This window comes from Dipodomys ordii, unplaced genomic scaffold, assembly GCF_000151885.1.
Source record: "Dipodomys ordii isolate 6190 unplaced genomic scaffold, Dord_2.0 Scaffold35, whole genome shotgun sequence".
In the NCBI taxonomy this organism is placed as follows: Eukaryota; Metazoa; Chordata; class Mammalia; order Rodentia; family Heteromyidae; genus Dipodomys; species Dipodomys ordii.
The window spans coordinates 10,614,259-10,641,307 of NW_012267251.1; the positions used below are offsets into that span (position 1 = coordinate 10,614,259).

A 27,049-nucleotide genomic window follows, 5' to 3' on the forward strand; every position below is an offset into this window, starting at 1 on the left:
TTTAATAAACATTCAATTTTATTTACAAAGCATTAAAGCTTAGCAAGAAATACCCAAGGCTAAGTCTCATCTTGTACAAAACTACAGAACATTTTAAAAAGCAAAAACAGTGGGTGGAGGAAAGATGACAAGAGGGAAAAGAGAATATACATTTATACAAATCAAGAAATTCAAACAAGTGAGGAGAGCTGAGAGGAGCAGGAAGGAAAAAAGAAAGAAAAGAAAAAGAAAAAAACTTCTAAAATCCTAAGTCATTATTAGGAGTTGCTGCTAAAGGCAATGCGGATGGAGGCTTGAGGCCATCCTCAGGAGTCAGCTGGGGAGCTGACAGACAACGTAGTGCGTGCACAGAGGAGGCCCATGCACGGAGAAGACCGAGTTGCTTCACACATGGATAGAAGGCAGAACCCTCTGTATCATCGTTTGCACACTACTGCAGTGTGCAGCCCAGAGAACTGGGGCAGACAGATGTCTGCAAGGCAAAAACAGGTCCTGTGTGCCACCTCCCTCTCTCAACCATTGTCCAACTCACATAAATTCACAAAAATGAGCACTTGGGGAAGGGGCAGGGGCAACTAACAATAGACATTTTGCAACTGACTTGGGCAGAGCTCTCTCTCCTACTTCTGGGGGAAAAAATCTTTTTTAAAAATTTAAAAAATATCTATCTGTTGCTCTAAAAGATGGGCTGGGAGAAAGAAGCTCTCACTGGTGTGCCCTTTGATTTCTACCCTGTAATTTGAAAGGTGATCAATGTGTCTGGCTGCTAAAGGAGCATCCACCAACTGACAGATTTCACAATTAGTGTAGTATTCAAACTCCCCTTTGAAAATATGATCCAGGGTAAGCAAGCACTTCTGGTCAGCTTAAAACGCTACTCAAAGGAAGGTTACTAAGCCCTTTCCACACCTGGTTTCCTGACTGGATTTTCAGAAAATTTCAAACACTTAATGTACACATCCATCCGATCTGCTTTTTATTTAAAGAACAGTAAAAGGAAGGAAGGAAGGAAGAAAGGAAGGGAGGGAGGGAGGGAAAGCTAGCAACCTTTCACAGAAAGGAAGTGACTGAAAACATAGTTAAAAAATTAGAAGGGCATGGCTATGGGAAGGGAAAAATGGCTGACAGGGACAGGTTTTCACAGGCAATGATACAACAATGTCCCTTGATCTTTATTTTGAATGGAGTTGCTTTTGCTTTGATTTTGGGGGTTTCACTTCAGTCCCTGCACAAGTGCCCCCACCCCCACAAAAAAGCTGTGGAGAAACATCTTGGTTTGTTTCCAACACTGGAAGCCAGCACAGGTAAACTACTGATGATTTGTTTTTTTGCTGGAAATGGATAAAGCTAGCTATCTTCGAAAACCATGATTATTAATGAGATTGAACCAATACTGGAAGAAAACATGCAATACAAGGAAAAACCCTGAATCTCTTAGAGCCCAACTTTTTGGACAAAATGCACTATGACAGGAAGAAGGCCTTTGTATCGTCCTTCCTTTCCTGCACATTTGAAATCTTTTCAAGCACTTTCTTTTCTGCCCAACCTTTGTACACAGCATGGAAATACAGGCGGCATGTGGGAAAGGAGAAGTTTTAAAAATGAAGGAAGTTTTCCTAGGGTTAGGACTAGTCACTCAAGGACATGCACTGAGGGCAAAGGCAAACAGGAGACAGGAATGACACATCAACGTGAGTGATGCCGGTGCAATGCAGCTGGAGGACACACCACAGGCATCTTTTTTCCAGCACCACAACCAAGGGTTAAAGGTGGAGAGAGCCAAATCTCCTATAGGATGTCTTCATGAATCCTCATTCCTGAGAGCCGATTTGGACTTATGCTTGGAAGGGAAAGGGACATACGCTCTTCTTCCATAGTTCACTTCTTCATTCAAACATAAACTTCACTCCTTCCACCTCCTGGCTGGGAAGCGGAGACGGTTTTAAGTTAAAGTCTATCTTGAATGGCTGAACACACTGTCTGGAGGCCACCTGATGGCAGCATGGGCAAGAGCGAAGAGCTGGCAAGCCTTCATAACAGTTCTGAGATCGCTCCTCCTGCTAAAGAGATTAGACACACAAAAAAGATTTTTTTAGCATCACTTTAGACCAGCTCTGTTTTGAAGGATACACATACTCCTGAGTACTGGTTGTACACAAGCCAAGGACTCCCCCTCTGAGGAAAAAGTCATAGCCAACTCCAGCTCCCAAGTATTCCTTATAGAAGCAGAAGCCCAAATCCAAACCCTCACCCCAGTCCTGATTTTTCTCATACTGTCCCAAAGACAAAATAACTGGGACTCTACACATTTACTATGCTATTAACCATTCTCCTAGGTACCTGACAATTTAAAAAGTGCAATAAATAAAGAAAATTCTAGGGAAATAACCTTTCAACCTTTCATTTATTAGACTAATTATATACTAAATAATTGATGGTGGACAAGAAACCCTTATTCAGGCTCCACTGTGTCTTAGAGAATCCTGAGGAGAATGCTAATGAAAACCACTGTGTGCATCTCTGCACAAAGACAAAATCCTACCGAGTAAAATCAAATGACCACATCCCTAATTATTCCACAGAAGCTGCTCCACTTCTGGGGTCCTCCTCAAAGGGGCAGCTATGAAATAGTAACTAGGAGTATAAAAGGAAAAATGAGGTAAAGAGATCCAGCCAGCATTTGCAATGGGGGCTAACAGACTGCTTGAAGGCAAGCAAATAATGGAAAACTAACTGTCCTGATTATGAAAGAACAAACTTGTCTGTAAAAATGTGATGAGCCTCATTTTTAACTACTAAAAAAGCCTGAAGTGGGACTGTGGCTCAAGTGGTAGAGCACTACCTAGTCTTGAGCACAAAAGCTCAGGGACAGCATCCAGGCCCTGAGTTCAAACCCCAGGACCAGCACACACACCAAAGTTCCAGTACAAATGAAAACTGGCAGTAAAAAATATTCATATTTGCCTAAGGATGGAGTGTAATTAAGACACAAACTCTACTGAAGATGAATGTTTTTAAAAAATCAAATTTATTTGTAAAAATCAAATTTAAACTTGAAGAATATGGATAGCAGGCCTTTGCTATTTTAAGTCTGGTTTCCTGACTGTTCCTATAGGTACCCTGGCCAATTTCCCTGCAACCTTTGAAAATGAACACAACATTGTTACTTAAGAGACTAAGTCGTGAAGTAGAAAGCAACTTAATCACTAATAAACAGCCTCAGTAGCAAACAAGACAACCAATGAAGGGCTGAAGGTGTGGCTCAGTGGCAGAGTGCCTGCCTAGCAAGTGTGGAGTTCTGAGTTCAAACCCTGTACTGTCCCCCAAGGAAAAGGAAAAAAACAAATACTTTACACTATGTGAGCAGTTCCTGTTCCACACCATCAGCATTCTTGTGAAAACCCATAGACACATACAGGCTTGTGGGAACATTAGTCAACAAATCAAAACCAAAGCAAGGTAACAGATATAGACAGAGCACCACAGAGACAAGTCCTTTACTGCAACAAACAGGAAATCTGGAAAGTTCAGTTTAAGATCAACAGTATGTGTGGTCCCCTCAAACTAGAGTTGCCTAAGAAAATACTCCATCAGGATGTCCAAACCCCAGCTTTGTCAGCACACAAAGAGTAAGATCACACAGAATGACAAGAACATTCAACTGACTTTAGCAGGAATTCATCAATCAGTCATCAAGAACTACCAAGAAAGAAAGGAGTGGAGGGGAAGGAGGGAACACTTAGCTCATACAAAGTATTTAAAACAACCGATGATTCAGTAAGTGACCTACAGGTGGCTCAAAGTGCAAGGTGGGGGCAGCACCAGGGAGTAGCAGTATTGCACAGCAGCCCAGAGCAGGGAAATTGGCATGGCAAACCTTACCCACCCCCTCACACAGTACTTTCTGGCTTTGGCCTATGCTTCTGTAACACACCCAGGTGGGTGCACATCAGTACTTCATGCCACCATCTGAGGCCTTTGGATGATGTATATGACAAACCACACCTCTGGGCACTTTGTTACAGATGGCATTTGCTGCTCAGGAGGCAATAAATACACTACAGGTTCTGCTCATATCTCAAACTTCTGGCTTGAGTCCTGTCCACTGGAGAGCATTCAAGGTAGTGAGGAACAGACATTAGTAAGATAGTCCCTGGACAGTCCCTAACTCAGGGTCACCTTCACCAAGCGTCAATGGGTGCATCCTCCCTCAATACAGTGCATCTTCATGGATGTGGCCCTGTTGCTACTGGACACTGATGAGCTGATGGCCAACAACTTTCTATCATTCCACATTCCAGGTGGAATTCTACAGTGGTTTACTTGCCTTCCAACTTTCCCTGAAATACACAATCTCCTGTTATGACACAATAGCCTACACTGGCTTTCTGGTAGGGCTACTCAAAATTTATAGAACTGATTCTGCAGTAGCTATGAGCTGCAGATATTACCATCTGTCATTTGCCTAGATTGGTATGTGCGGTGCATACCTGTAGTCTTGCCTTCAAAAAAATTGGCTCCAGCCGGGCGCCAGTGGCTCACGCCTATAATCCTAGCTACTAAGGAGGCTGAGATCTGAGGATTGTGGTTCAAAGCCAGCCAGGGCAGGAAAGTCTGTGAGACTCTTATCTCCAATAAACCACTAGAAAACCGGAAGTGGCGCTGTGGTTCAAGCAGTAGAGCGCTCACCTTGAGCTGAAGAGCTCAAAGACAGTGCCCAGGCCAAGAGTTCAAGACCCACGACTGACAAAAAAAAAAAAAAAGAAGAAGAAGAAAATTGGAGGAGGATGAAGAGATCACATGGGGAAGCACATAATGCATGCAATCAGGAGTGGTGGGGAATGTGGTAGTACTCTATGCGGTTGCTTTGTGTATATTATAAAATGCCAACACCCCACAGAGGGGTATTGTTAGTCCTTGTGAGAGATAAAGTTGCCTCCATTATGGCTGACCCACCTAACAAAAATAATTAAGAAATGAACACACATAAAGCATAAAGCACCCTGCTCTTCCAAGATGCAAGTATTAGCCTTTGGTGAAGTGAGTGTTTCCTCTAATCTTGTTAACCAAGTGAGTATGGATTATGTCCTTAATGATCCATAACAGCACTATCAATTACTAGAAGGGATTATGAAATGTTTAGATGCATAAATACTAAAATGTATGTCCTCAGTATTTGAGAATTTTAGGGAATAAGACCCATTCCTTCAGGACTGAAAAAAACAAATATTTTTGACTCTCATTTATAGAGCTAAGTGACCACATCAATTATAAGTCAAAGTTAAATTTACTGTGTTATTGAAGAAAGGGTGAGCTTTAAAAAAAATTAAGGGGTTTACTTACCATTTACCATAAAATTCCTATGCAAAGACATGATTAATAACAGAGTTTTGGGATTTTTTTTTTTGGTGGTGGTGTTGGGGACCCCACTCATGCTAGGCAAGCACTTCTGGCTGCACCTCCAGTCCTTACAGACAGGCTTCCAAGAAGCTAGGAGACTATGTCGACAGCATTTTAATTAATTGAACACATCTGGCCTCGTTTAAATCCCCCTAAAGCAACTGAGCTCTCCGTGCCAAGAAAATGCATTTCACCTCCACATCAAGCTTCTTCTGTAGTGGCACCAGTCTGTGCAAGAAATGGGCCAAGGAAGGATGGAGTTTATTTATGTCTAGTCAGTCATCGATCTGCAAGGCTCATAGGACTGTTCAAGCTATTAGCAGACAGACATAGCCTTAGGAGAAATGAATGTGGAGCTGGTAACTGACTGCCAGTGATGAATCATAAATACTGCTACTGGGAAAAGAAATATTGGTGTTCGTGGTATGGTGTTGGCCCATGAAAACTAAATCTAAATCTAGCCAACTTGGAGTAGAATACTTAACACAGTGATCACTTGAGCTTCCCTGTAGAAAAGAATCTAAAACCTAAATACAACTACTGATATTTCATCAATTCTGCTTAGAGTCTACACAATAAACCACAAAAAGAAAAACTAAGAGCAATGTATTAACTAACGTTTTAGTGCATGTACTTCCAAAATTCAACAATATCTTAATAGAAATGAAATCTAGACTGATATTTTCTAAGCAAAAGACCATTTAATCTTGTTCATAGTATCCCTCTTTGACAGGAAGACTGAAAAAGTTTCCCATTCCCCAGCAAAATTCTTCCATCAAAGGGTCGGGTTGAGAGGAAGGGAGGAGATTAATGAAAGAGGTGATACTGATCATGATTCTCCTCTATCATAGAAAAGTGAAAAAAAACTAACAGATATTTTCAAAAGCTTTAGGTCTAAAACAAAAACAAACTAAAAAAAGAAAAAGCTGAGGAGTTAACATACTACATGGTATACTTATATGCTTCTGGTCTTTTGGTTCTCTCCTCCTGTTTTCAGTGGGAGGAACACTGAAAGCCTTCTTTTCCTCCTGTTAGTTATACTAACAGCTTCACTGTTTCTAGAGTCCCCAGACAGAGACAACCACCACTGGTGGAGTTCACGCAACAAAAAGACAGAAAAGATGCTACAGTTAAACAAGCAGAAGCTGTAAGATAAGCTTACATTTCTGAGTATTTGGCTCTTTTATTTGAAGCAAAAAAAAACAAAACACCAGAAATGAAAAAACATACCAACAAACAAAAGAAACTTAAAGCCAAAACAGCTGAAGAAATGGATTAAACCAGGGGTTCTTATTCTTGGGGGTCATGGATTCCTCTATAAAAACTGGGTGAAAGCTATGGGCATCTTCCCCAGAAAAATATCCATAAAATATTTTTCGTTTATTATCAGGAGAATGTAGGCCCCTTGAAACCTATTTATAGACCCAAGGTTAAGAATCACTGAATTAATCCAATTCTGATTTAGCCTGTCTTTAGCTGCTTAAAATTCAGAGATTATTTGCTGCTGGAAACAAGAGAGAAGGAAAAAAAAAAAAAAGCTGCAGTTAAAGGAAGTCAGGGGCTGAACAAAGCAAGGCCACAAAGCAAGCCAGACAGTGCTCCCAATGTGTCCTTACCTGCCAAGGGCTGGCTGAGGGGCGCCTGCACTTTACCCTTCGTTGGTCCTTCCAGAGGTAAACCTCTGTCCCCTTTGTAGAGTTTCGGTTTAAATGGAGAATCTTTCTCTTTACCTTTTGATCCTTTAGGCCGGCCTGCTTGCTTCTTCTTGGATTTGCCATCCCCCTTCACACCCAGTAGTGGATGGACTTCTGTAGAAGGACAGACAGGCATGGAAAGGGATCCTCACAACACTGGTCTCAGCACCCCACCAGACCTCTGAGCACAAAGAACACTGCTTCTGTGGTCCAAGTCACCTACACAAGCAGGAAAGTCTGTCTTGTTCATTATTTTAAAAATGGGAATGGTCATCAAGTATCTTTGGAGGTTAGAGCAAAGGGCATACATGGCCCTTAAAAGCCACGGCAACTCAAAATTGATAAAGTAGCTGAAAGATACCACAGCAAACCAAGGCAGAACAGAATGCATTCATGAGTATATGCACATACTCTGGAACCAGACAGACCCGGGTGGAGTTCTGACTCCAGCACTTTCTGTAGGATCCTGGGCAAGTTACATAACCTTAGCCTAAATTTTCCCCTTTGCAAAGCAGGAACAGTAAAACAATTTTCAGGGTCAATGAAATATCAGCAGTGGCATATAAACTACAATGGTGCCTGGAACAGAATAGATGCACTGAAAACATCAGGAAAATGTGTAGTTGCACAGTTAACTGATCTGTAGATTGCTAAAGGAGAGGAGGATGCCCAATGGTACAGGAACAAACATACACACACAAACACATACATACACACACAAACACACATCCCACTTTACCCACCCCAGAACGTAGTAATAAAACCTTTCAAAATTGCACTGTAACTGGGAGAGTATGAAGGAAGGGGTAATACTGCCCCCCAAAGCATTATAAATTATAAAATTATATATTATTTAAGTATATTTATATAATTATAAATTATAAAACAGTAACCCCTTTGTATGTCATCTTTTTTTTTTTGGGTCCGGTTGTGGGGCCTGAACTCTGGGCCTGGGCGCTGTCCCTCAGCTCTTCAGCTCAAGGCTAGCACTCTACCACTTGAGCCACAGCGCCACCGCCTTTTTTCTTTTTGCTTATGTGGTGCTGAGGAATCAAACCCAGGGCCTCAGGCATGCAAGGCAAGTGCTCTACCACTGAGCCACCTTCCCAGCCCTGTCATCTTAATTAAAAAAAAAAAATTAAAGTCACATTGTAAAAGCAGAAAGAATAAAATGAGATCCAGGTACTGGTGGCTCATGCCTGTAGTACTAGCTACTGAAAAAGCCAAGCTCAAAACCAGCAAAAGCAGAAAGTCTACAGGACTCTAATTCAAAAAGCTAACCAGCAAAAAGCCAGGCTGGAAACATGGCTCAAGTGGTAGAATGCCAAGTCAAACAAGCAAAGCCAAGCAAGTGTGAGTCTGTGAGTTCAAAGCCTAGTACTGGTAAAAACAACAGCAAACATCAAAAACACCACTCACACTTGATCAGTATCTCACTACCTAGTAAAACCATTCTTATGGGGAAAACATTTTTATTAAAGAAAACCAACAGTTCAAGGAGGCAAATTCTGAGCCATGTGTCAGGAGACAAATATGTGTCATCTCAGGTAAGGCACTGAAGAGCAGAATTTCCCCAATTTAAAAGTGAACCCAGGAGACTGCAATCTGAGGATTATGGTTCAAAACTACTAGCCTAGGCAGGAAAGCCCATGAGACCCTTATCTACAATTAATCACCCCAAAAAAGTGGAGCTGTGGCTCAAGTGGCAAGCAAACAAAAGCTCAGAGACAATGCCCAGACCCTGAGTTCAAGGCCCAGGACCAGTGTACACACACACGCACACCCACACACACGTGCGCCAGACCCAGTCATTACAAGGCTGTAAAGCACTATAAAAAGACTTGTGGGGAAATTCCCTTAAGGCCAAAGTCACTCAAGCAGGAAACTGCTAGTTTGTGCTGGAGAGTGCCCGTGGAGGTGGCCCTTACCATCATTGGGTACTCCTTGCAGCTCTATATTGGTGGTTTTAGGTTTCTTCTTGGGTGGCTGGGAGCCATCGGCTGAGGACTGCCGCTTCTTCTCTGAATTAGCCCCTTCGTCCAGCAGGGTGGTTTGCACTGCGTCTGGTGGGGGGCCGTAAGGATTTTCTTCTGGGTCTTCTACCTCAGGGGCAATGGGTAAATACAACAGAGCCTTTGAATCTTCCAGCTCTTCATCACTATTTGGGACAGGATCAGACAAGGGATTGGAAAAAAGAGGAGACAGTTGCTTAAACCACGAGCCCTTACTCTAACACCTATGTTAAGTGCACACAATGGGTATGGATCAAGAATGTCAAGACAAATAAGGAAATCAGAACAAGTAATGAGAAACTGAATAAATGACCTCCATTTTTTAAAGTTCTGTATCGGGGAGAAGGGCCAGGAAAGCAGGACTACAGGACAAAGACTGCATTTCAGTTCCTATACACCAAAGGAGTTCTTTCTCTCCACACTCAAGATGGGACTGCAGGGGAACCAAGCAGTACCCCAGCAGAAACAGGAGCAACAGCCCAAATGTACCTTGCCTTCTTTGCAGCTCACCTGCTGCAGAAGGCAGCGATGGGGTCCACACTGGTGACATCGACTTCCTCATCCTCTGCGGCATCGGCTCCTGTAATACACAGGAGAAGTCTCAGAGGTGGAAAATTGCTTTTTACTTACAGCTTCATGATCTTCCCAACTACAAATCAGGAGCTACCAGGGAAGAAAACAAAAAAGTTCATTTGCTTAATCATCTAGCAAAGAAGGGCCGAATTTTCACCAGAGGCTAGGCACAGGAAATAGCAATGACCAATGACCAAGAAAGCTAGGAACAGCTCTTTAGTAAAAACTGAAGTTTTACTGGGAAAACAGACACAAAGTGTTCATCTGACTTTACTACAATAAGTGCAGTGAAGGTATGTGCAATGTGCTTGGGGACAGGAAAGATGGAAAATTTATGTGAAAGTCTGAGAAGGCTGCTCGAACTACCCAGCGCACTCTGTATCCCTTGGTGAAAAGAAAGGAGTGCACAGGAGGCGTGCCAGTGTGCCGTATGAGTGAGGAACAGCCCCTTGCAAACGCCAACCTCAATCCCACCCCCCAGGGTCCTGTTCCAGAAGTAGCCCAGGAACCCCTGCCTTGTGGTGTTATCGTAGTGCCAACAGAGCACAACGAGCATGTCTAGTCACCAGTCCCACCACATGTAAAAGTCTGCGCCACACACCATGAAGCATATAAAATGGCTAATCTCTATCTTCAAGAAGTTCTATCTATAAAAGTTGGTGCTGCTGGTTCATGTTTGTAATCTAGTTACTCAGGAAGCTGAGATCTCAGAATGGAGGTTCAAAGCCAGCCCAGGCAGGAAAGTCTGTGAGATTCTTATTTCCAGTTAACTAAACAAAAATAGTGTAGCTCTAGGTGATAGCCTAGCCTTGAGCAAAAGCCCAGAATTCAAAATACCCACTCCCTCACACACAAAAAAAGATTTAAAAAAGAAGTTCAGAAGATAACAGTAACAATGAACATAGTATTAGAAAATGACATCTGAGTGTTTATTATGGGCTAGATATATATTAAGTCCTTTACTTGAACATTTATTCCCTACAATCCTATAGGACAGAACAAATACTACTATTGCACTATTTTATAGAGGAAGTATTCTGCAAAGGGGTCTGAGTCCACAGCCCATGCTCCTGACCTTTCTCTTACTAACAAAGGAGAGAACAGCTGAGTACTCAGCCCCACTATGGGTGCTACTGCACAATGTCACTTAATTACCTAGAGTGCGAAGTCAAGAGAGCTGCTTAGGCCCAGTAATGCTATAAATTGAAACTCTGAAAACTGTGACAGGTGACTAAGTGCTGAAAGAAATGTACTACACAAATTAAGATTAAGTAAAGCAATCACTCCTCCTTCTGGCAGTCCTATCTGTGCTGAGAATTATTACCTGTCTGCTCAGGTTCACTCTTATCTTCATCTTCAATGTCAAACTCTGATTCTCTTTCCTCATATTCGACATTTTCATCCAGCTCTTTGAAATCTGGTGCGAATGCACTCCAATTTTCCTACACCACAACAAAAAACACTAGTTCACCATATGAGAAAGTAGTAACTAGACACTAACAAGTGAAAAATGTGCATAATATGCTGAGTTCTGTTTGAACATGAAGAGTAAAAAGTAGGTGTGTTTTAAGGTTTACCACCTTAAAGTATATTCTTTAAGTATATGCTTTAAGGTTTACCACCTTAAAGTATATTCTACCCAAATGGTTCCAAGTTAATTGATATTGCCTGCTTTCTTTAAGATACAATTTTGAAGTAAAATGTTAAATTCTTATGACTACAATGAATAAATTAAAGCTTAAAATTGTCCAAAGTAAAATCAAGACATAAAATAACTTGAATTGAAAAAAAGAACTTCTCACCAAAATGAAGTAGAACTATATACAATGAACTTATTGATCTACTTTGTAAGCATCACATATGCAAAGAAAGTAACTTAGGTAGTCTTGAGCTTATAATATAAAGTTCTTTGACTAAAACGAGTATCGAGTTTCAAAGCAAATCAACCAAAGGAATACTTACTACTTGATTTTGGGCCCAGATGGACACCACGCCACTAGAGATGGATGCTATGATAGGTCGAACAGGATGCCACTAAAATTTAATGAGGCAAAGAAAAATGAGTTATTCGAACAGACTGAAGATGTTCTGGGCTATACAGATGACAAGCGAGATGGCATGCTCCACTCACAGCTACATCCAGAAGGAGTTCTCCCCTTGTCCCATGGAGAATCTTCACCAGGTTGCCAATGCTCTTCTCCCAGATGTAGAGGGCATGCTGTCGGGCAGAGCCTGCCACTATGTACTCTCCATCCCCAGAGAAGCAACATTTCTTCCATGGGGTCCTAAAGAACAAAGAAAGTCCCCAAAGGGAACTGGAACTTGAGGCCAAGGGAAGAACTACCACACACACACGTTTGGACTACCATACACACCTATTCACCAAGTCCTGCAATTTCTGCATGGGTTCAGGCTCTCCATCTCTTCCACAGGTTAAGATTTCTCTGCCGTCATAAACTCTAATAATCCGATCAGCTGTGTTAATTAAAAAGCAACTACAGAAAGGAGAAAAATATCCTGTTAACAATTTCTACTACTATCATTTTATTAGAATGGTAACATAGATAGCAAGTAAAAAACATAGAAACCAAGTAAAAATCTAAGACTAGAATACTTAAAAACTTCTGTCACCTTCCAAAGCAAAAGCAGTGAGAATTTTTTTATTCTTCCTATATACTCTGACTCCAGCATGTCTAAGCTATCATCAGTACTTAACTGAGAACCAAGATTTCTAAACTGACGCGAGCTTACTAAGTTCACAAGCCTATATTCAATGTACATTAATAATTCATTTCTCTGGCCTGTTTAGAATACAGTATATTCTTAATGAGTTAATAAACTAAATAGGTCATTATTTTTGTGTGTATGTCTGTCCCTGAGCTTAAGCTCAAGGCCTAGGTGCTGTCAAGAGCTTCTTTAGCTCAAGACTAGCACTGTACCACTTCAGCCACTGTTCTACTTCTGGCTTTTTGGTAGTTAATTAGAGATAAAAGTCTCACTGACTACCTCTGAACCATGATCCTTAGATCTTAGCCTCCTGAGCAGCTAAGACTACAGGCATGAGCCACTAAGCATATCATTTATAAACACCCAACTTTTTTCTGTAATAACAAAACATAGAAATATGTTCAAAACACAAAGTATTTTAGCACTTTCTAACACAGCCTTGTGCTGTACTTAATTCAGAGTATTTTGAGTTGGTGGACTGCTCAGTGGTAAAGTGCTTGGCTAGATCAATCCTCAGTACCATAAACATACACATGCATATGCACAGGTGTACACACATACACACACAGAGTATCCTGAACATGAAAGTCCTCTAAGTACATATGGGTGTTCCTAAACAGAATAGGATGATTGGTATTGCTGACTGACACCTGGTTCTTCCCGTTTTTGTTGATATATCTATCTCTAACTGGACAAACAAACTTAGCAAGATAGTATCTGGAATTAAATGGTAAATAGGGAATGAGTGCTGTGGCTCATACCTGTGATCCTACCTACTCAGGAGGCTGAGATCTGAAAACTGGATTCAAAGCCAGCCCAAGCAAGAAGAGTAACCACCAAAAAGGTGTAAATAGAGCTCAATATGGCTCAAGATATTGAGTACCAGCCTTGAGCAAAAAAGCTAATGGGAAAGCTTCCAGGCTCTGGGTTCAAGTCCTAGTACTGGCACCAAAAGAAACCAAAAAACAAAATAGGTAAATATGCTTTATGTAAGTGCATATATGCATATTTGACTGCAACATAAACTTCATGATACCAGTTCTAATTATAAAAATATTTAGGAGCTGGGGTTTAGCTCAGTGGTAGAGCTTAGTGGCAAGGGGTCTCAACCCCCACTTGAAAAATGAAATAAAACTATCCAATGCTTAGGATGTGCCAGACATTTTGGGAATAAGTTCTGACCTCTTGAGTACCTTTTCTGTAAAGGACCTGGTTATTAAACAAAGAAGATATAACTTCAAGTTCAATGAGGGAAATTTTATAAAATCAGGAACCAGACTTTGTGTTTCTAACAATTTCAATCAATATTAGAATATACACAAAAACAACAAAAATTTTTTTCAACATTCTTTCACATTCTACTCACTATTAAAACCTGTTCCTAAAAGAACAGGATCTGACCAAATATGGTGATATATGCCTGTAATCCCTGCACTTAGAATGGAGTGAGAACACAACTCCAAAACAAAAAATACCATCACATACAAAGATGACAAGGCCACACTCACCTCCCCTTCCGGGCAAACTCAATTGACTTAATGGCCGTGGTATTGCTTGTCCCAGTTGTTACTCTGAAGGAAGCAACAAGATCCTGAGAATCTGTTTTTAGGACCAAAATCTAAAGTTTACAGGGAAAAAAAGAATTTTAAGTAAGTATTCTGATAACTGACAGTAATTGATCTGGCTCCTCTTTCTAAAATAGTGCAGAGGCTGAATAGCAATGCAAACATGTCTATTCCCATTAATACCAGTACTGGTGTTACCTTTTACTTCTTCAAACTAAGGACTGAGTCTAAAGCATCCACTCTTAAAATATGGTGTTTAACATTGTTCACAAAGGCTGAGAAGTAGAAGCAACCCAAGTATGGCAAGGGAGAACACATGATTCCACATATAAGAGGTACGCACAACAGTCAAAGTCACAGAGACAAAGCAGAAGATGGTTGCCAAGGATTAGTTAAGAGCAGGAACTGGGAAATTATTACTTAATAGGCATAGTGCTGCAGTTCTGCCAGCTGAAATGTCTTTTCATTACTACCATTTAACAAAAGACCTTTTAGCTTCTTCTAGGTCAAATGATCTCTGTCGATTCTAAATCTAAGAAACAAAATTATTATGAAGGGCTGGGAAGGTGGCTCAGTGGTAGAGCGCACTCGCCTTGCATGCATGAGGCCCTGGGTTCGATTCCTCAGCACCACATAAGCAAAAAGAAAAAAAAAGCTGGAAGTGGCGCTGTGGCTCAAGTGGTAGAGCGCTAGCTGAAGAGCTGAAGAGCTGAGGGACAGTGCCCAGGCCCAGAGTTCAGGCCCCACAACCAGACCCAAAAAAAAAAAAAATATTGTGAAGGCATAAAGGAAAAATGAGCTACATTTGCTCATTGCATACTTAGTTCAGGAATAAAAGACATTTCAAAAAAGTAGTCCAAGCCAGGAGCTAATGGCTCAGGCTAATAATCCTAGTTCCTGAGGAGAATCCAGAGGACTGAGGCTCAGTCTGGGCAGCGAAGTCCATTAAACATTACCTACAAATAACCAGCAAAAAGCTGGGCTACAGCCAGGCATCAATGGCTCACATCTGTAATCAGAGCTACTCTGGAGCCTGAGAACTGAGGATTGTGGTTCAAAGCCTTCCCGGGCAGGAAGGTCTGAGAAACTCTTATCTCCAATGAACTTACAAAAAGGTTGAGTTTAAATCCCAGTTTAAAGGGGAAAAAAAAAAAAAAAAAGCCAGGCAGTGGTGGCTGATACCTATAATCCTAGCTACTCAGGATGCTGAGCTCTGCGGATCAAAGTATGAAGCCAGTCTGGGCAGAATAAGACTTTTCTCCAGTTAAGCATCAGAAAAAAGCCAGAAATGCAGCAATGGCTCAAATGGTAGCCTTGAGCACTAATACCCTGTAACACCACCAAGACCTGAGTTAAAGCCCTAAACAGATATTTAAAAAAATAAGTCACAAAAGCAGGACAAAAGGTGAACAAATACAGCAGTGGCACACACTAGACACTATGTTGAAAATAAACTATACAACTTGAGGGTGGGGATGGGAGTGAAAAACAGAGAGAGAGACTGAGGGAACCTGAGGTAACACTGGCCAACAAGAAATGTACTCTCTATCTGGTTTATGTAACTGTAATCCCTCTGTACATCACCTTTATAATAACAAAAAAAATTTTTTTAAGTGAACATGGCATAAGAACTCCCAGGGTTGGCTTACCTTGCCTTTTGCATTTCCTGTATAGATATATTCCCCTCGCCTATCAAAAGATGCCACCACGTTCAAATCCGAGTCATCGTCTACCGGCAGAACAACGTGTTTGGAATCTGAAAGGGTCAACATGACAGGAGCAGATTTCATGGGACACACGAGAACCTTGTTCCTGTTTAAAAATATGAACAGCACATTGACTACTGCTTTGGTATCAACAGGCTTGATTTCCTGTCCTCTCCCCCAATTCCTGTCCCCTACTCTCACTCTCCCAAGCCATGCAGATTTCAAACCATAAAAAGCACAAAATTTATATGTTGAATAACGGGAAAAATTGAATGAAATTATGGGATACTATTTTGACAAAATTTGATCATTTAAAATAAAACTATGAGACAGGCACTGGTGGCTCAAGCCTGTAATCCTAGATACTCAGGAGGCTGAGATCTGAGGATCACAGTTCAAAGCCAGATCCGGCAGGAAACTCTGTAAGACTCTCATCTCCAGTAAATCACAAAAAAAGGCAAGTGGCTCAAGTGGTAGAGCACTGGCCTTGAGCAAAAGGAGTCCAGGGTCAGCACTCAAACCTAGCTCAGGGCCCAGGACTGGAAAAGAAAAAACTATGATAAATTAGTAAAATATGAAATAATTTTTTTAAAATACTGGTTATTTTATTTAATATATATTTTTAATGTATATTTTAGCAGGGTACACTGGGAGCTCATGCCTATTATCATAGCAACTCAAGAGGCTAAAATCTAAGGACCACAGTTCAAAGACAGCCTGGGCAGAAAAGTCCTAGAGACTTTTCCCACCCATTAACCAGCAAAACTAGAACTAGAGGCATGGCAACAGTCTTGAATGATAAAGCAAGAGCAAGAGGTCTTGAGTTCAAGCACCAGTACTTGTATACACACATGTACACATACACACACAAAATATGTCTATTTAAGCCAGGTGCTGGTGGCTCACACCCGTAATCCTAATTCGCTGTAATGCTAGCTAATCAGGAGGCTGAGATCTCAGCATCACAGTTCAAAGCCAGTCCAGGCAGGAAAGTGCATGAGACTCTGATCTCCAATTAACCACCAGAAAACTAGAAATGGTGTGCCCGCTTCAGCAGCACATATACTAAAATTGGAATGATACAGAGAAGATTAGTATGGCTCCTGCGCAAGGATGACACACAAATTCGTGAAGCGTTCCATATTTTTTTTTTAAAGAAAACTAGAAATGACACTGTAGTTCAGGTAGTAGAAACCTAGTCTTGAGCAAGAAAGCTCAGGGAGAGTGCCCAGGCCCTGAGTTCAAGACCCATCACCACTACCAACAAAAATGTATATTCAAGTATATCAAATATGGACTGAGCTATGGGGCATTATTTAACCCAAGTTTTCCATTTAAAGAGTTGACTATAAGAGACCTCTGAGAAATGAAAATGCTATGTGTGGACAATGCAGGGTGAATTACTCTTTCATGGAGTAGTTTTAATATTAAAAACTGTTTTCTCATACAAAAGAAATCAAAATAATCAAGGAAGAAAAAGCTCCAGGTCAAGGTCCAGTTGTTAAAATTTATTCCTTTCAAGCCGGGTGCTGGTGGCTCACACCTATAATCCTAGCTACTCAGGAGGCTGAGATCTGAGGATTACAGCTGAAAGCCAGCCCGGGCAAGAAAGTCTGTGAGACTCTTAGCTCCAATAAATAACCAGAAAACCAGAAGTGGCGCTGTGACTCAAGTGGTAGAACACTCACTTTGAGCTGAAGAGCTGAGGGACAGTGCCCAGGCCTAGAGTTTAAGCCCCAGGACTGACCAAAAAATAAAAATAAAAACATATATATATATATATATATATATATATATATTCCTTTCTTTGTTCTTTGCCAAAGTCTTACCACCGATTTTTGAGTACATATACAATTTCAAAAATCCATGAAAATCACCTTAAAATGCATGCATCAAAGAACAGTTATTTTCTGTAGTTTTGTTTTTGTGTGCTTTTGCCTCCTGAAGCCTTAAACTGCAACTGTCCTGACCTAAGCTGTCCACACAGAACTAAAGCCCACCCAGGGGGAAGGAGTCTTAAACATACTGGTCTCGTGGGTGATACTGGACTTTCAAGATGGGTGAAGGAAATCGAAACCTCTGGTCGCAGTCGCCTGAAAGAACATCCCATTGTGACACTATGTTATCGGTTGAAGCACTCACGAGCTTATGACCATCTCGACTCCAGCTAGGAAGAAAATGGGTAATTTAGTACATTTTTGAAGTAAAAATATCATAGCATTATTATGGATAAAATGTGGAAGCCTCACAAACTGTCCTAACTGTGCAAGTTAACATGTTTTATAACCTATTCAAATTACAAAAACTTTCTTAACTAAGCAGTTAATAAGAATGCTCTTAATGATTGAACCTCCACCTCCCCTTGCCCTACTTTTTGGTAGTTTTGGGTTTAAACCCAGGGCCTTTTATACCACTTAAGTAATGCCTCAGGCCCTATTTACTTTAGCTATTTTTTTGGATAGTCTCACAGTTTTGACCAGGCCAGCCTTTGACCATAATCCTCTATCTCCTACCATGCCTTCTACATTGCTGAGACTGCAGTAGGGTCGCACTACACATGGCTTGTTTTGTTGTGATGGGTATCTTACTTTTTTGCCCAGGCTAGCCTTGTACTGTAGTCTTCTAGATCTCTGCCTGCCATGCAATTATTGAATGAAGATAAAAAACACTCTGCCTGGCCATGATATTTCTGTTTTGATGCCAGTCCTGGTGCTTGAACTCAGGGCCTAGGAGTTGTCTCTGAGGTTTTCTGCACAAGACTAGAGCTCTACCACTTAAGCCACAGCTTAAGCCAGGATTTATCTATTTATAGTTTACAGTTTTCCTACATAGGCTGGCTTCAAACTGTGATCCTCAGCTCTCAGCCTCCTGAGTAGCTAGGATTATAGGTGTGAGGCACTAGCGCCTGGCTAGCCATAGTATTTTTTTATATCTAATGTTACCTCAAAAGAATCCTTCAAGTGGCCTGGTGAAACAAGAAACACAAACATCTTTAAAAAGTCTCCAAATTAGCCAGGTGCCAGTGGCTCACGCCTTAATTGTAGTGACTCAGGAGGCTGAGATCTGAGGATCCTGGCTTGATGCCAGGCCCAGGAGGATCCTATGAGACTCTTATCTTCAATTAGCCAGAAAAAAAGTCAGAACTGTGGCCAAGTGGCACAGCACCAGCCTTTTAACAGAAAAGCTCAAGGAATATACCTAGGCCCTGAGTTCAAGCCCCAAGACTAGCACAAGAAAAAGCAAATAAATAAATAAAAAGCTGGGTGCTGGTGGCTCACACCTATAATCCTAGCTACTCAGGAGGCTGAGATCTGAGGATCGAGGTTCAAAGCCAGCTCAAGCAGAAAAGCCTATGAGACACTTATCTCCATAAACCACTCAAAAAACCTGAAACAACACTGTGGCTCAAGTGGTAGAGCACTCGCCTTGAGCTGAAGACTTGAGGGACAGTGCCCAGGCCCAGAGTTCAAGCCCCACAACCGACAAAGAAAAAGAAAAAAAAAATCAACATATTTGATAGAAAACTTTATTCCAACTCTTTTAAGAAGAATCAAATTTCATCCCTGAAGTTGAATAAAGACTTTATTCATGGCCCTACAAAAAAAAAAAAAAGAAAACTTTATTCCAGTGAAGGAATAGGGGCATGCTTGTGATTGCTACAGTGGCTGGGATTCCAGCCCTTCAACTGGGATTCCAGCCCTTGGGCTAGATGACTCCAAGTTCTCCTGCTAACCAGGACTTCATTCTAAATGAAAGGTAAACACTACAGTTATACTATAAGCTGCAATCTGAAAAGAGGTCCTTGCAGGACTGAAATGTTCTAGACAGGACCTGATATAAGTCCATATTACAACAAATTTTTCCCCAAATGTGATTCTAGGACCTGTATGAGAAACTGCATGATTAATGGCTAAATACTTAAAACACTATTAAAATATCTATATAGAAGTCAGGTGCCAGTGGCTCACACCTGTAATCGTAGCTACTCAAGAGGCTATGATCTGAGGATCATGGTTCAAAGCCAGCCCGGGCAAGGAAAGTCCGTGAGACTCTTATCTCCAATAAACCACTAGAAAAATCTATGTAGAGCTTAGCAAATACAGTTACCACTCATTTCTTTTTCAACTTACACTTAACATATTAATTTAAATGTTCTTGTTCTGGGCCATTTGCACCTCAGTAACAGAGGGCTTGTCAGGCATGTGCAAGACCCTGGGTTCATCACAAATAAAAAATTCTTACCATAATGAACAGACTGGATGGATGTGTGCACTTATTATTTTCGCAATGCCTCTGGTCAAGAAATCCCAGATGACAATGCGGCCATCATTGCAGCCGACAGCAAGGAGGGTGCCCCACCTGTTAAAGGTGCAAGTCAGGGCCATGCTGATACAATCCAAAGTTCCATCAGCTTCCTAAAAACCAAAGCAGATAAACAAGTACACACAAAAATGGCCATGTACTAAAATTCTTTTTAAACACCACTACTGGGGCTTAAACTCAGGATACTGGTTGCTATCCCTGAACTTTTTTGCTAAAGGCTCCACTTCCAGCTTTTTTGCTGGGTAATGAGATATGAGTCTCAGGGACTTTCCTGCCCAGGCTGGCTTTGAACCACAATCGTCAGATCGCAGGCTCCTGAGTAACTAGTACTAGACATGAGCCATTTGCACCTGGCTTCTAAACCGTTTCTTAAAGGTTCCCTATCCTGGGCACCAGTGGTTCACACCTGTAATCCTAGCTACTCAGGAGGCTGAGATCTGAGGATTATAGTTCAAAACCAGCCCAAGAAGGAAAATCTGTGAGATTCTTATCTCCAACAAAACCAGAAGTAGAGCTGAGGCTCAAGTGGTAGAGCACTAGCCTTGAGCACAAAAGCTTCAGAGACAGTACCCAGGCCCTGAATTCAAGCCCCAGCGCGCGCACATGCTTGCGCTGACGCTGACACACAACAAACACACACACACACACACACATACAGCCCTGAATTCAAGCCCCAGCGCGTGCACATGCTCGCGCTGACGCTGACACGCTCACACACACACACACACACACACACACACACACACACACACACACACACACACACAGTGTTCCCTATCACTTATGTCCTGAATTTAAGTTGCAACACATGCTGAAATAATCTCTGCATAGTCGTTAATACTTTCTAAATTAATTTAAATGAAGAAATATTCACAAAAGTTAAACACTAATTTTGGAATCAGATGTGGTCAATCCCTTACATTACCACTGTAACTGTACAAACTTTCTAAAAGCCAAACGGAAAAAGCATAACCAACATCCTGAAAATAGTCACACTTACTTAGTAATCAGTGTTCCAGGAATTCATTCCAAATGAAATAATTTACCAGGTATGTAACAATGGGGAAATTAAACACATTATTTTACATCGGATTTTACATTGGTATCAAGCCTCTGAAAATAACAATTATTGTACTGAAACTTATGCCAGTGTTTAAAAAAAAAGCACACTTCACACTGTCAGTAGAAGCAAAAGCAATGATTAAAATCTGAAAAACCACACACACAAAAAAAACCTATGCAACAATTGATATTATTACTTATGAAAAACTTATATTAAATTGTAATTTTTCCCCCAGTCCTGGGACTTGAACTCAGGGCCTGAGTACTGTCCCTGAGCTTCTTTTGCTCAAGGTTAGCATTCTACCACTTGAGCCATATCACTACTTCTGGCTTTTTCTATGTGGTACTGAGGAATCAAACTCAGGGCTTCATGCATGCTAGGCAAGCACTTTAACACTAAGCCACATTCCTAGCCCCTAAAATTGTAATTTTTTATTTAAGATTTATAACACTACGAAAAGATCTCCAATCAGTACCGACTATTTCTCCTTGCTCTAAGTTAGACACTTCATTTTTTAATTACAACAAACTATATGCCAAATCACTTAATGTTTCTTTTCATCAAACATAATTACTATGTAGTCTCCATGATCCATAACGACCAAATGTCTCTTACCTCTGGATAGTTCTGTCCAAAGGACTCTGCAAGGAAGCAAAGAGAGTGTAAGGAACACATTAGCCACACCAGCTTACCAGCAGCACCAACAGTTCCCTGCCATGACAGGGAACTGATGCCCTTTTAAGGGTGAAGTCATACCTATGTCCAATATCACACACAAAAGGGTATTTGCCAGTTTACTCTTATTTTGTAACTATGTAGTACATGAATTCTCCTGAAGATAGATATATGACCTGTGATATTGCAACAAAATAAATATGGATGCAGATATATGACAATCCAGTCTGCTTTTATTTGGTGAAACATCAACACAGCAGGGGAGCACTGATTCTGGGGCTTGAGCTTGAGGCCTTGCACTCTCATTTGGACTTTTAAAAAATTGTTATTATTAAGGTGATATACACAAGGGCTGCCATTCCACAAGTCAGGTAATGAATACATTTCTCTTTGGACTTTCCCCATTCCCACCCCCCCCAACCATCCTGTCCACAAGTTGCATAGGTCATTTTCAATAGTGTCTACTGAGTATCATGGTCACTCGGCTTTTTTGCTCACACAGCTGGTACTCTGCCACTTAAGCCATGCCTCTAGTCTTGGATTTTGCTGCTTAATTGGCAATGGAGTCTTGCAGACTTTTCTGCCTGGACTACCTTGGAACTTCAATCCTCTAGATCTCAGCCTCCTAAGTGGCTGGTATTATAGGTTTTAAAGACTTTTTAAAAACATTTTTAATTAAAGATATTTTTATGAACCAAATATTCTCCAGATGACAATGGCTCACACCTGTAATCCTGACTATTCAAGGAAGCCATGATCTTGAATAATGTCGATGACAATCTGAGCTGAAAAGTCCTTAAGACTTTCATCTTCAAAATGCGAGAAGTGGTAGAGCACTAGCTAGCCTTGGGCAAAAAAAATATTTAGGGACAATGCCCAGATCCTGAGTTCAAGCCCCAGGACCAGCTATATATACGTACATATGTCATATCAAATTCTAATGCATTTATAATGATTTTTTGAATAATATGCTTTAAAAACACATTTTAATTTCTAAATTAATAAGTATCAGTGAATACATTCCATATAAACAAAAGCATCTTTGGGGCTCTTCAACTTCTTAAAAGTATAAAGCAAGGGACCCTAGAATCAAAATGTTTCAGACATGCTGATATAGGTAGGTAAGTTCTAGCAAGTCTTTCCCCATCATTTTGTGAACATTTCACAATTTATTTCTGTATTTACTAAAACGAATGATGAGAGAAGGCAAGAATCAAACCAGTCACATTATCTTCATCCCAAATACTCTCTGAAAGGGTTTTGTTGTCGTTTCTTGGTTTCGGGGTTTTTTTTGGTGCCCGTCCTGGGTCCTGAACTCAGGGTCTGATGCTGTATCTGAGCTTTTTTTGCTCAAGGCTAGTGCTCTACCACTTAAACCACCACTCCACTTCTGTTATTTAGTGGTTAATTGGAGAAGATTTTCAGACTTTCCTGCCCAGGCTGGCTATGAACCATGATCCTCAGATCTCAGCCTCCTCAGGAGCTAGGATTATAGGTGTAAGCCTCAGCACCATTATCACAGAAGCACGTGTGCACAGGAAAACAGTCCTGCAGAGTTTTAGGAATAGTGATCCCAGAATGTATACCTACAATAGGTGAAGTACTATGCTTAACAACATTTAGGTTTTAACATAATTTGGCAGTTCACTGAACAATTCTCTAAGTTTATCTCTTATACACTTTGGTACAGACATCCACAATGCATTTCCTGGTATTTGTACACCAGTAATAAGCACTCTGAGCTATCATGTATAGTAATACCATCCCTACTTATAAGGAGTTTCATCAAGTGGCAGTGAGCTAGTCTTGAGTGAAAAAGCTCAGGGACAACACCCAGGCTCTGAATTCAAGCCCCAGAACTGGCACACACACACAAAAATCTACTGCTTTAAGTCTGCAAAAGTTTTATTACATTCTTTCCTTTATAAAAACCAACAAAAAGCCAAGCACAGGTGGTTCATACCTACAGTCCTAGTTACTTAGGAAGCTCACATCTGTGGATCAAAGTTCACAGGCAGCCTGAGCAGACAAATGTTCCAGGTTCTTATCTCTGAATAACCAATAAAAAGCTAAAAGTGGAGATATAGCTCAGGTAGTGGAGTGTCAACCTTGAACACAAAGGCAAGCAAGAGCCCAAAGCCTCAAATTCAAGCCTCAGTACCGTTTTAAAAAATTAGCAAATAATAACAACAGGAAATTAAAGCATGAAAGATTATTTATCTGGTTGTCTGGTACAAGAGTCACAGGTCTTACCACGCTAGGGATGCACTCTACCACTTAGCTGCAATTCCAGCCCTTTACTAGGTTAAGTGGTACTTCCATTTTCCCCAAATTCTATAGCCAATCACACCAATAGTACAAAATTTCCTACTTTCTTCTAGATTTTGCAAAGTATTATTTTATTATGATTTCGTATTATCCAGTCATGTTTGCCGCTTTTCCTACGTCTGCTTTTTATCCTGGATATAGGCAGTTATCATACATTAATGTTTTTCAAATGGTAGGGACTCAACTCCCTATAAATGGATAAATCAATGTAACTAGTTGCAACAAGTTTTTTTTTAATAGATTAGAATAGAGCACAAGGATTACATATAATCTTGAAAGGTCAAGTTACATGTACACATTTATATAGTGGGTTATGATACAGAATGTATTTGTTACTATGAGTTGCAGTAAAACTTAACAAGAAAAGCTGTCATGAGCTAAGGTGGGAGCAACTAGCGCAGCATACAGGTCTAAGATGGGAGAGTGGGGTGGGAAGGGTCTTTTTAACTTTTTTTTTTGGGGGGGGGGTCTGGTCATGGGGCCTGAACTCTGGGCCTGGGCGCTGTCCCTCAGCTCTTCAGCTCAAGGCTAGCACTCTACCACTTGAGCCACAGCGCCACTTCCGGCTTTTTTTTTTTTTTTTTGCTTATGTGGTGCTGAGGAATTGAACGCAGGGCCTCTGGCATGCAAGGCGAGCGCTCTACCACTGAGCCACCTTCCCAGCCCCCATCCTTTTTTTTTTTAATAAAAAATAAAAGTTTCCCTGCCAATATTTTGTCTCTCAAAGCTTCCCAAGGACTGATTAGAGCAGCCCTCTCTGCTCCCAGCCCCACTGCTCCCCAATGGGCTGGCATCACACTAGCTTGCATTCTCTTCCACTCGACCAGAAAAAAAAAAAAAAAACATTCAAAAAGCACTTGAAAATGTCCCTAATCCATAGTTAAGTACTAGATGGTTGCTAGCTGATTTACAATCATTTATTCATCTTCTTTCCCCCTAAATAAAGCAAATTATCCAAGATTCTGTCTTGGGCACTTTTCTGCCTCTCCCACTTCCTCCCTTGGTCCTATCATCTACTAACAAGGTTTCTACTAGTCCACCTGTACAATGAATCTCACTAAACCTATATCACCTGAGCTCAGTCCACTCAACATGCCCAAGCTGTCTTTCCAATTCCTTCTATTTTATCAACAGGACTATTATTTGTGCCTACCATTTTTCACTTCTTACATGCAAGAAAATTTGGGCTTGTGTCAAAACTGTCTTCTTGATGTGTTTTCTTTCCATTTCCTACCTCAGACATTACTTACCACTCATCTCTGTAGCCCTCCAAACTGGTTTTATAGCCCTCCAAGAACCAACCACACATAAACATTATAAATCAGTGCTCCAACTGAGTTTCTTACTAGGTTAATACTACAATCTACCCTTATCTTCCTTAAAAGGCAACCTTTCCAGCTTGGTATTCAAGTCTCTATAAAACCAAACCCATCTCATGGTCTTTTCTGTATCACAGTACCCACATTCTGGCCAAGAAGAAAATTCTTTGGGTCTTTTCTCACTGTTGTCTCAATTCAAACATATTCCTAGTGAACATCCCTTCACATGTCTTCACATTTTCTGTCAGTATTTTGTCAACTTTAGATACCTATTTAGGTCTCCAACACCTGGTTCAATCCTCAGCATACATGCCTGCATAGGCAAGAAACCACACATACAAACACACACAGCCTCCAACTCCCCCACTCACCAGTTGGGGGGGGAGGGGGTTCCTGACTGCCTTGCCCGACCCCCCTCTTCTTCCTCTAAATACTGTCAGCACCTGGCAATGACTCTTAACAAGGCTACATTTTGCAATGTACTCAGGTTGCTTACATAATCACCTTACAAGAAGCTCTTTAAAGACAGCATTTCTTTTTTTCTCCTCCCTCCCCCTAGTCTCCCTACTGGGGTTTGAACTCAAGGCCTGGGCACTGTCATAGAACTTTTTTGTTCAAGGCTGGTTGCTCTACCACTTGAACCATAGCTCCACTTCTGGCTTTTTGCTGGGTAATTAGAGAGTCTGACTTTTCTGCCAGGTCTGGCTTTGAACCACAATCACCAGATCTCATCCTCCTAAGTAGCTAGGGTTCTAGGCATGAGCCGCTTTTGCCTGGGTAAGACTATTTCTTAAAAGTTCTTTGTAGCCTTTTGGATAGTCAGCACACCTTCTGCGAGTCTTTCTTTTTAAAAAAAGAAAGCTAATGACTAAAAACGGTAAGTCGGGCATGGAGTTCCCGAAAACCTCAGACATCCCTAAGCTATCATAGTAAGCATTAACTAATGAAAACTCAGAAGACAGGGTCAACTTGGATAAGGGGTAGGGGAGGAAATTACTTCACGAAAAGGTGACTAAAAGCACATGTCTCTGCAACTACACGTTGGTGCTTCACACGCATCCCTCCCTGGTGGTTACACTGCAAGAAGTGACAACTGCATTCAGTGTTAACTACTCCACTTTCTGGGCCTAGAGCCCGGTCCTGACCATCTGAAACTTTCTTTCCCCAAAATCTGTTCAATGGGGAAGGGGAGGGGAGGGTTTCTACCGGAAACTATCCTTAAACATCTCGTGTCCTCACAAAACCTGTCCAGGAACCCAGCCCCTTGTCACGGCTTCAGTTCAGGCCTCGGCGTCTCCAACATCTCCGGCCCACCCTGCTCCGAACTCCTTCGGTCCCTGCGACTCAGGCGGCCCCACACAAGTACCGTGTGTCTCGGTGCTACCCGACTTGGGCTCTGAGCGCGGCTCTGGGGAGGAGACGCGTTCTGCCCGCGCAGATGCTGGTTTTCCTCCGGCGGCTGCAACTCCACCCCCCGAACGCCCGTAGCAGCCTGAGCCGCACGCCGAGGTGGGGCGGCCGGGCCCCGCCGTCGGACCCCTTCCCGGCCCTACTCACCCAGCAATTCGAGGTTCATCCCTGCGGACTCGGGCCGCCCGGTCCCCGCTCCGGCAGAAACTCCTCCGCCTCCGCCCCCGCCCGCCCGCCCGCCTCGAAGCCCCGGG

The 27,049-nt window shown here is 41.6% G+C and overlaps 1 protein-coding gene across 3 annotated transcripts; it reads right to left on the minus strand.

Moving 5' to 3' along the window:
• Positions 1-27,049, minus strand: Rbbp5 (retinoblastoma binding protein 5). Of its 3 annotated transcripts, none has more exons than XM_013017497.1 (14): positions 26,943-27,049; positions 21,679-21,704; positions 19,920-20,092; positions 17,704-17,844; positions 15,621-15,783; positions 13,915-14,024; positions 12,055-12,174; positions 11,811-11,964; positions 11,642-11,713; positions 11,004-11,121; positions 9,617-9,686; positions 9,023-9,252; positions 7,131-7,208; positions 1-2,060 (listed from the first exon to the last, which is right to left on the minus strand). In XM_013017497.1, the coding sequence occupies exons 1-14, from the start codon at positions 26,959-26,961 to the stop codon at positions 2,032-2,034; spliced, it is 1,503 nt and encodes a 500-aa protein (XP_012872951.1). In that variant the 5' UTR covers positions 26,962-27,049; the 3' UTR covers positions 1-2,031. The 3 variants fall into 3 exon arrangements, with proteins under 3 accessions (XP_012872951.1, XP_012872949.1, XP_012872952.1); XM_013017495.1 differs by having other exon boundaries at positions 7,017-7,208; XM_013017498.1 differs by having other exon boundaries at positions 7,017-7,208; positions 19,920-20,036; positions 26,943-27,041.

What these genes read in the sequence shown, in the direction of transcription:
- Rbbp5 (XM_013017495.1), bottom strand. An exon ending in CAGGAAATGCAAAAGGCAAG is followed by an intron (nt 14,025 to 15,620) that starts GTAAGCCAACCC and finishes TGTAAACTTTAG; the next exon opens with ATTTTGGTCCTAAAAACAGA. An exon ending in GCAAGGAGTACCCAATGATG is followed by an intron (nt 7,209 to 9,022) that starts GTAAGGGCCACC and finishes GTCCTTCTACAG; the next exon opens with AAGTCCATCCACTACTGGGT.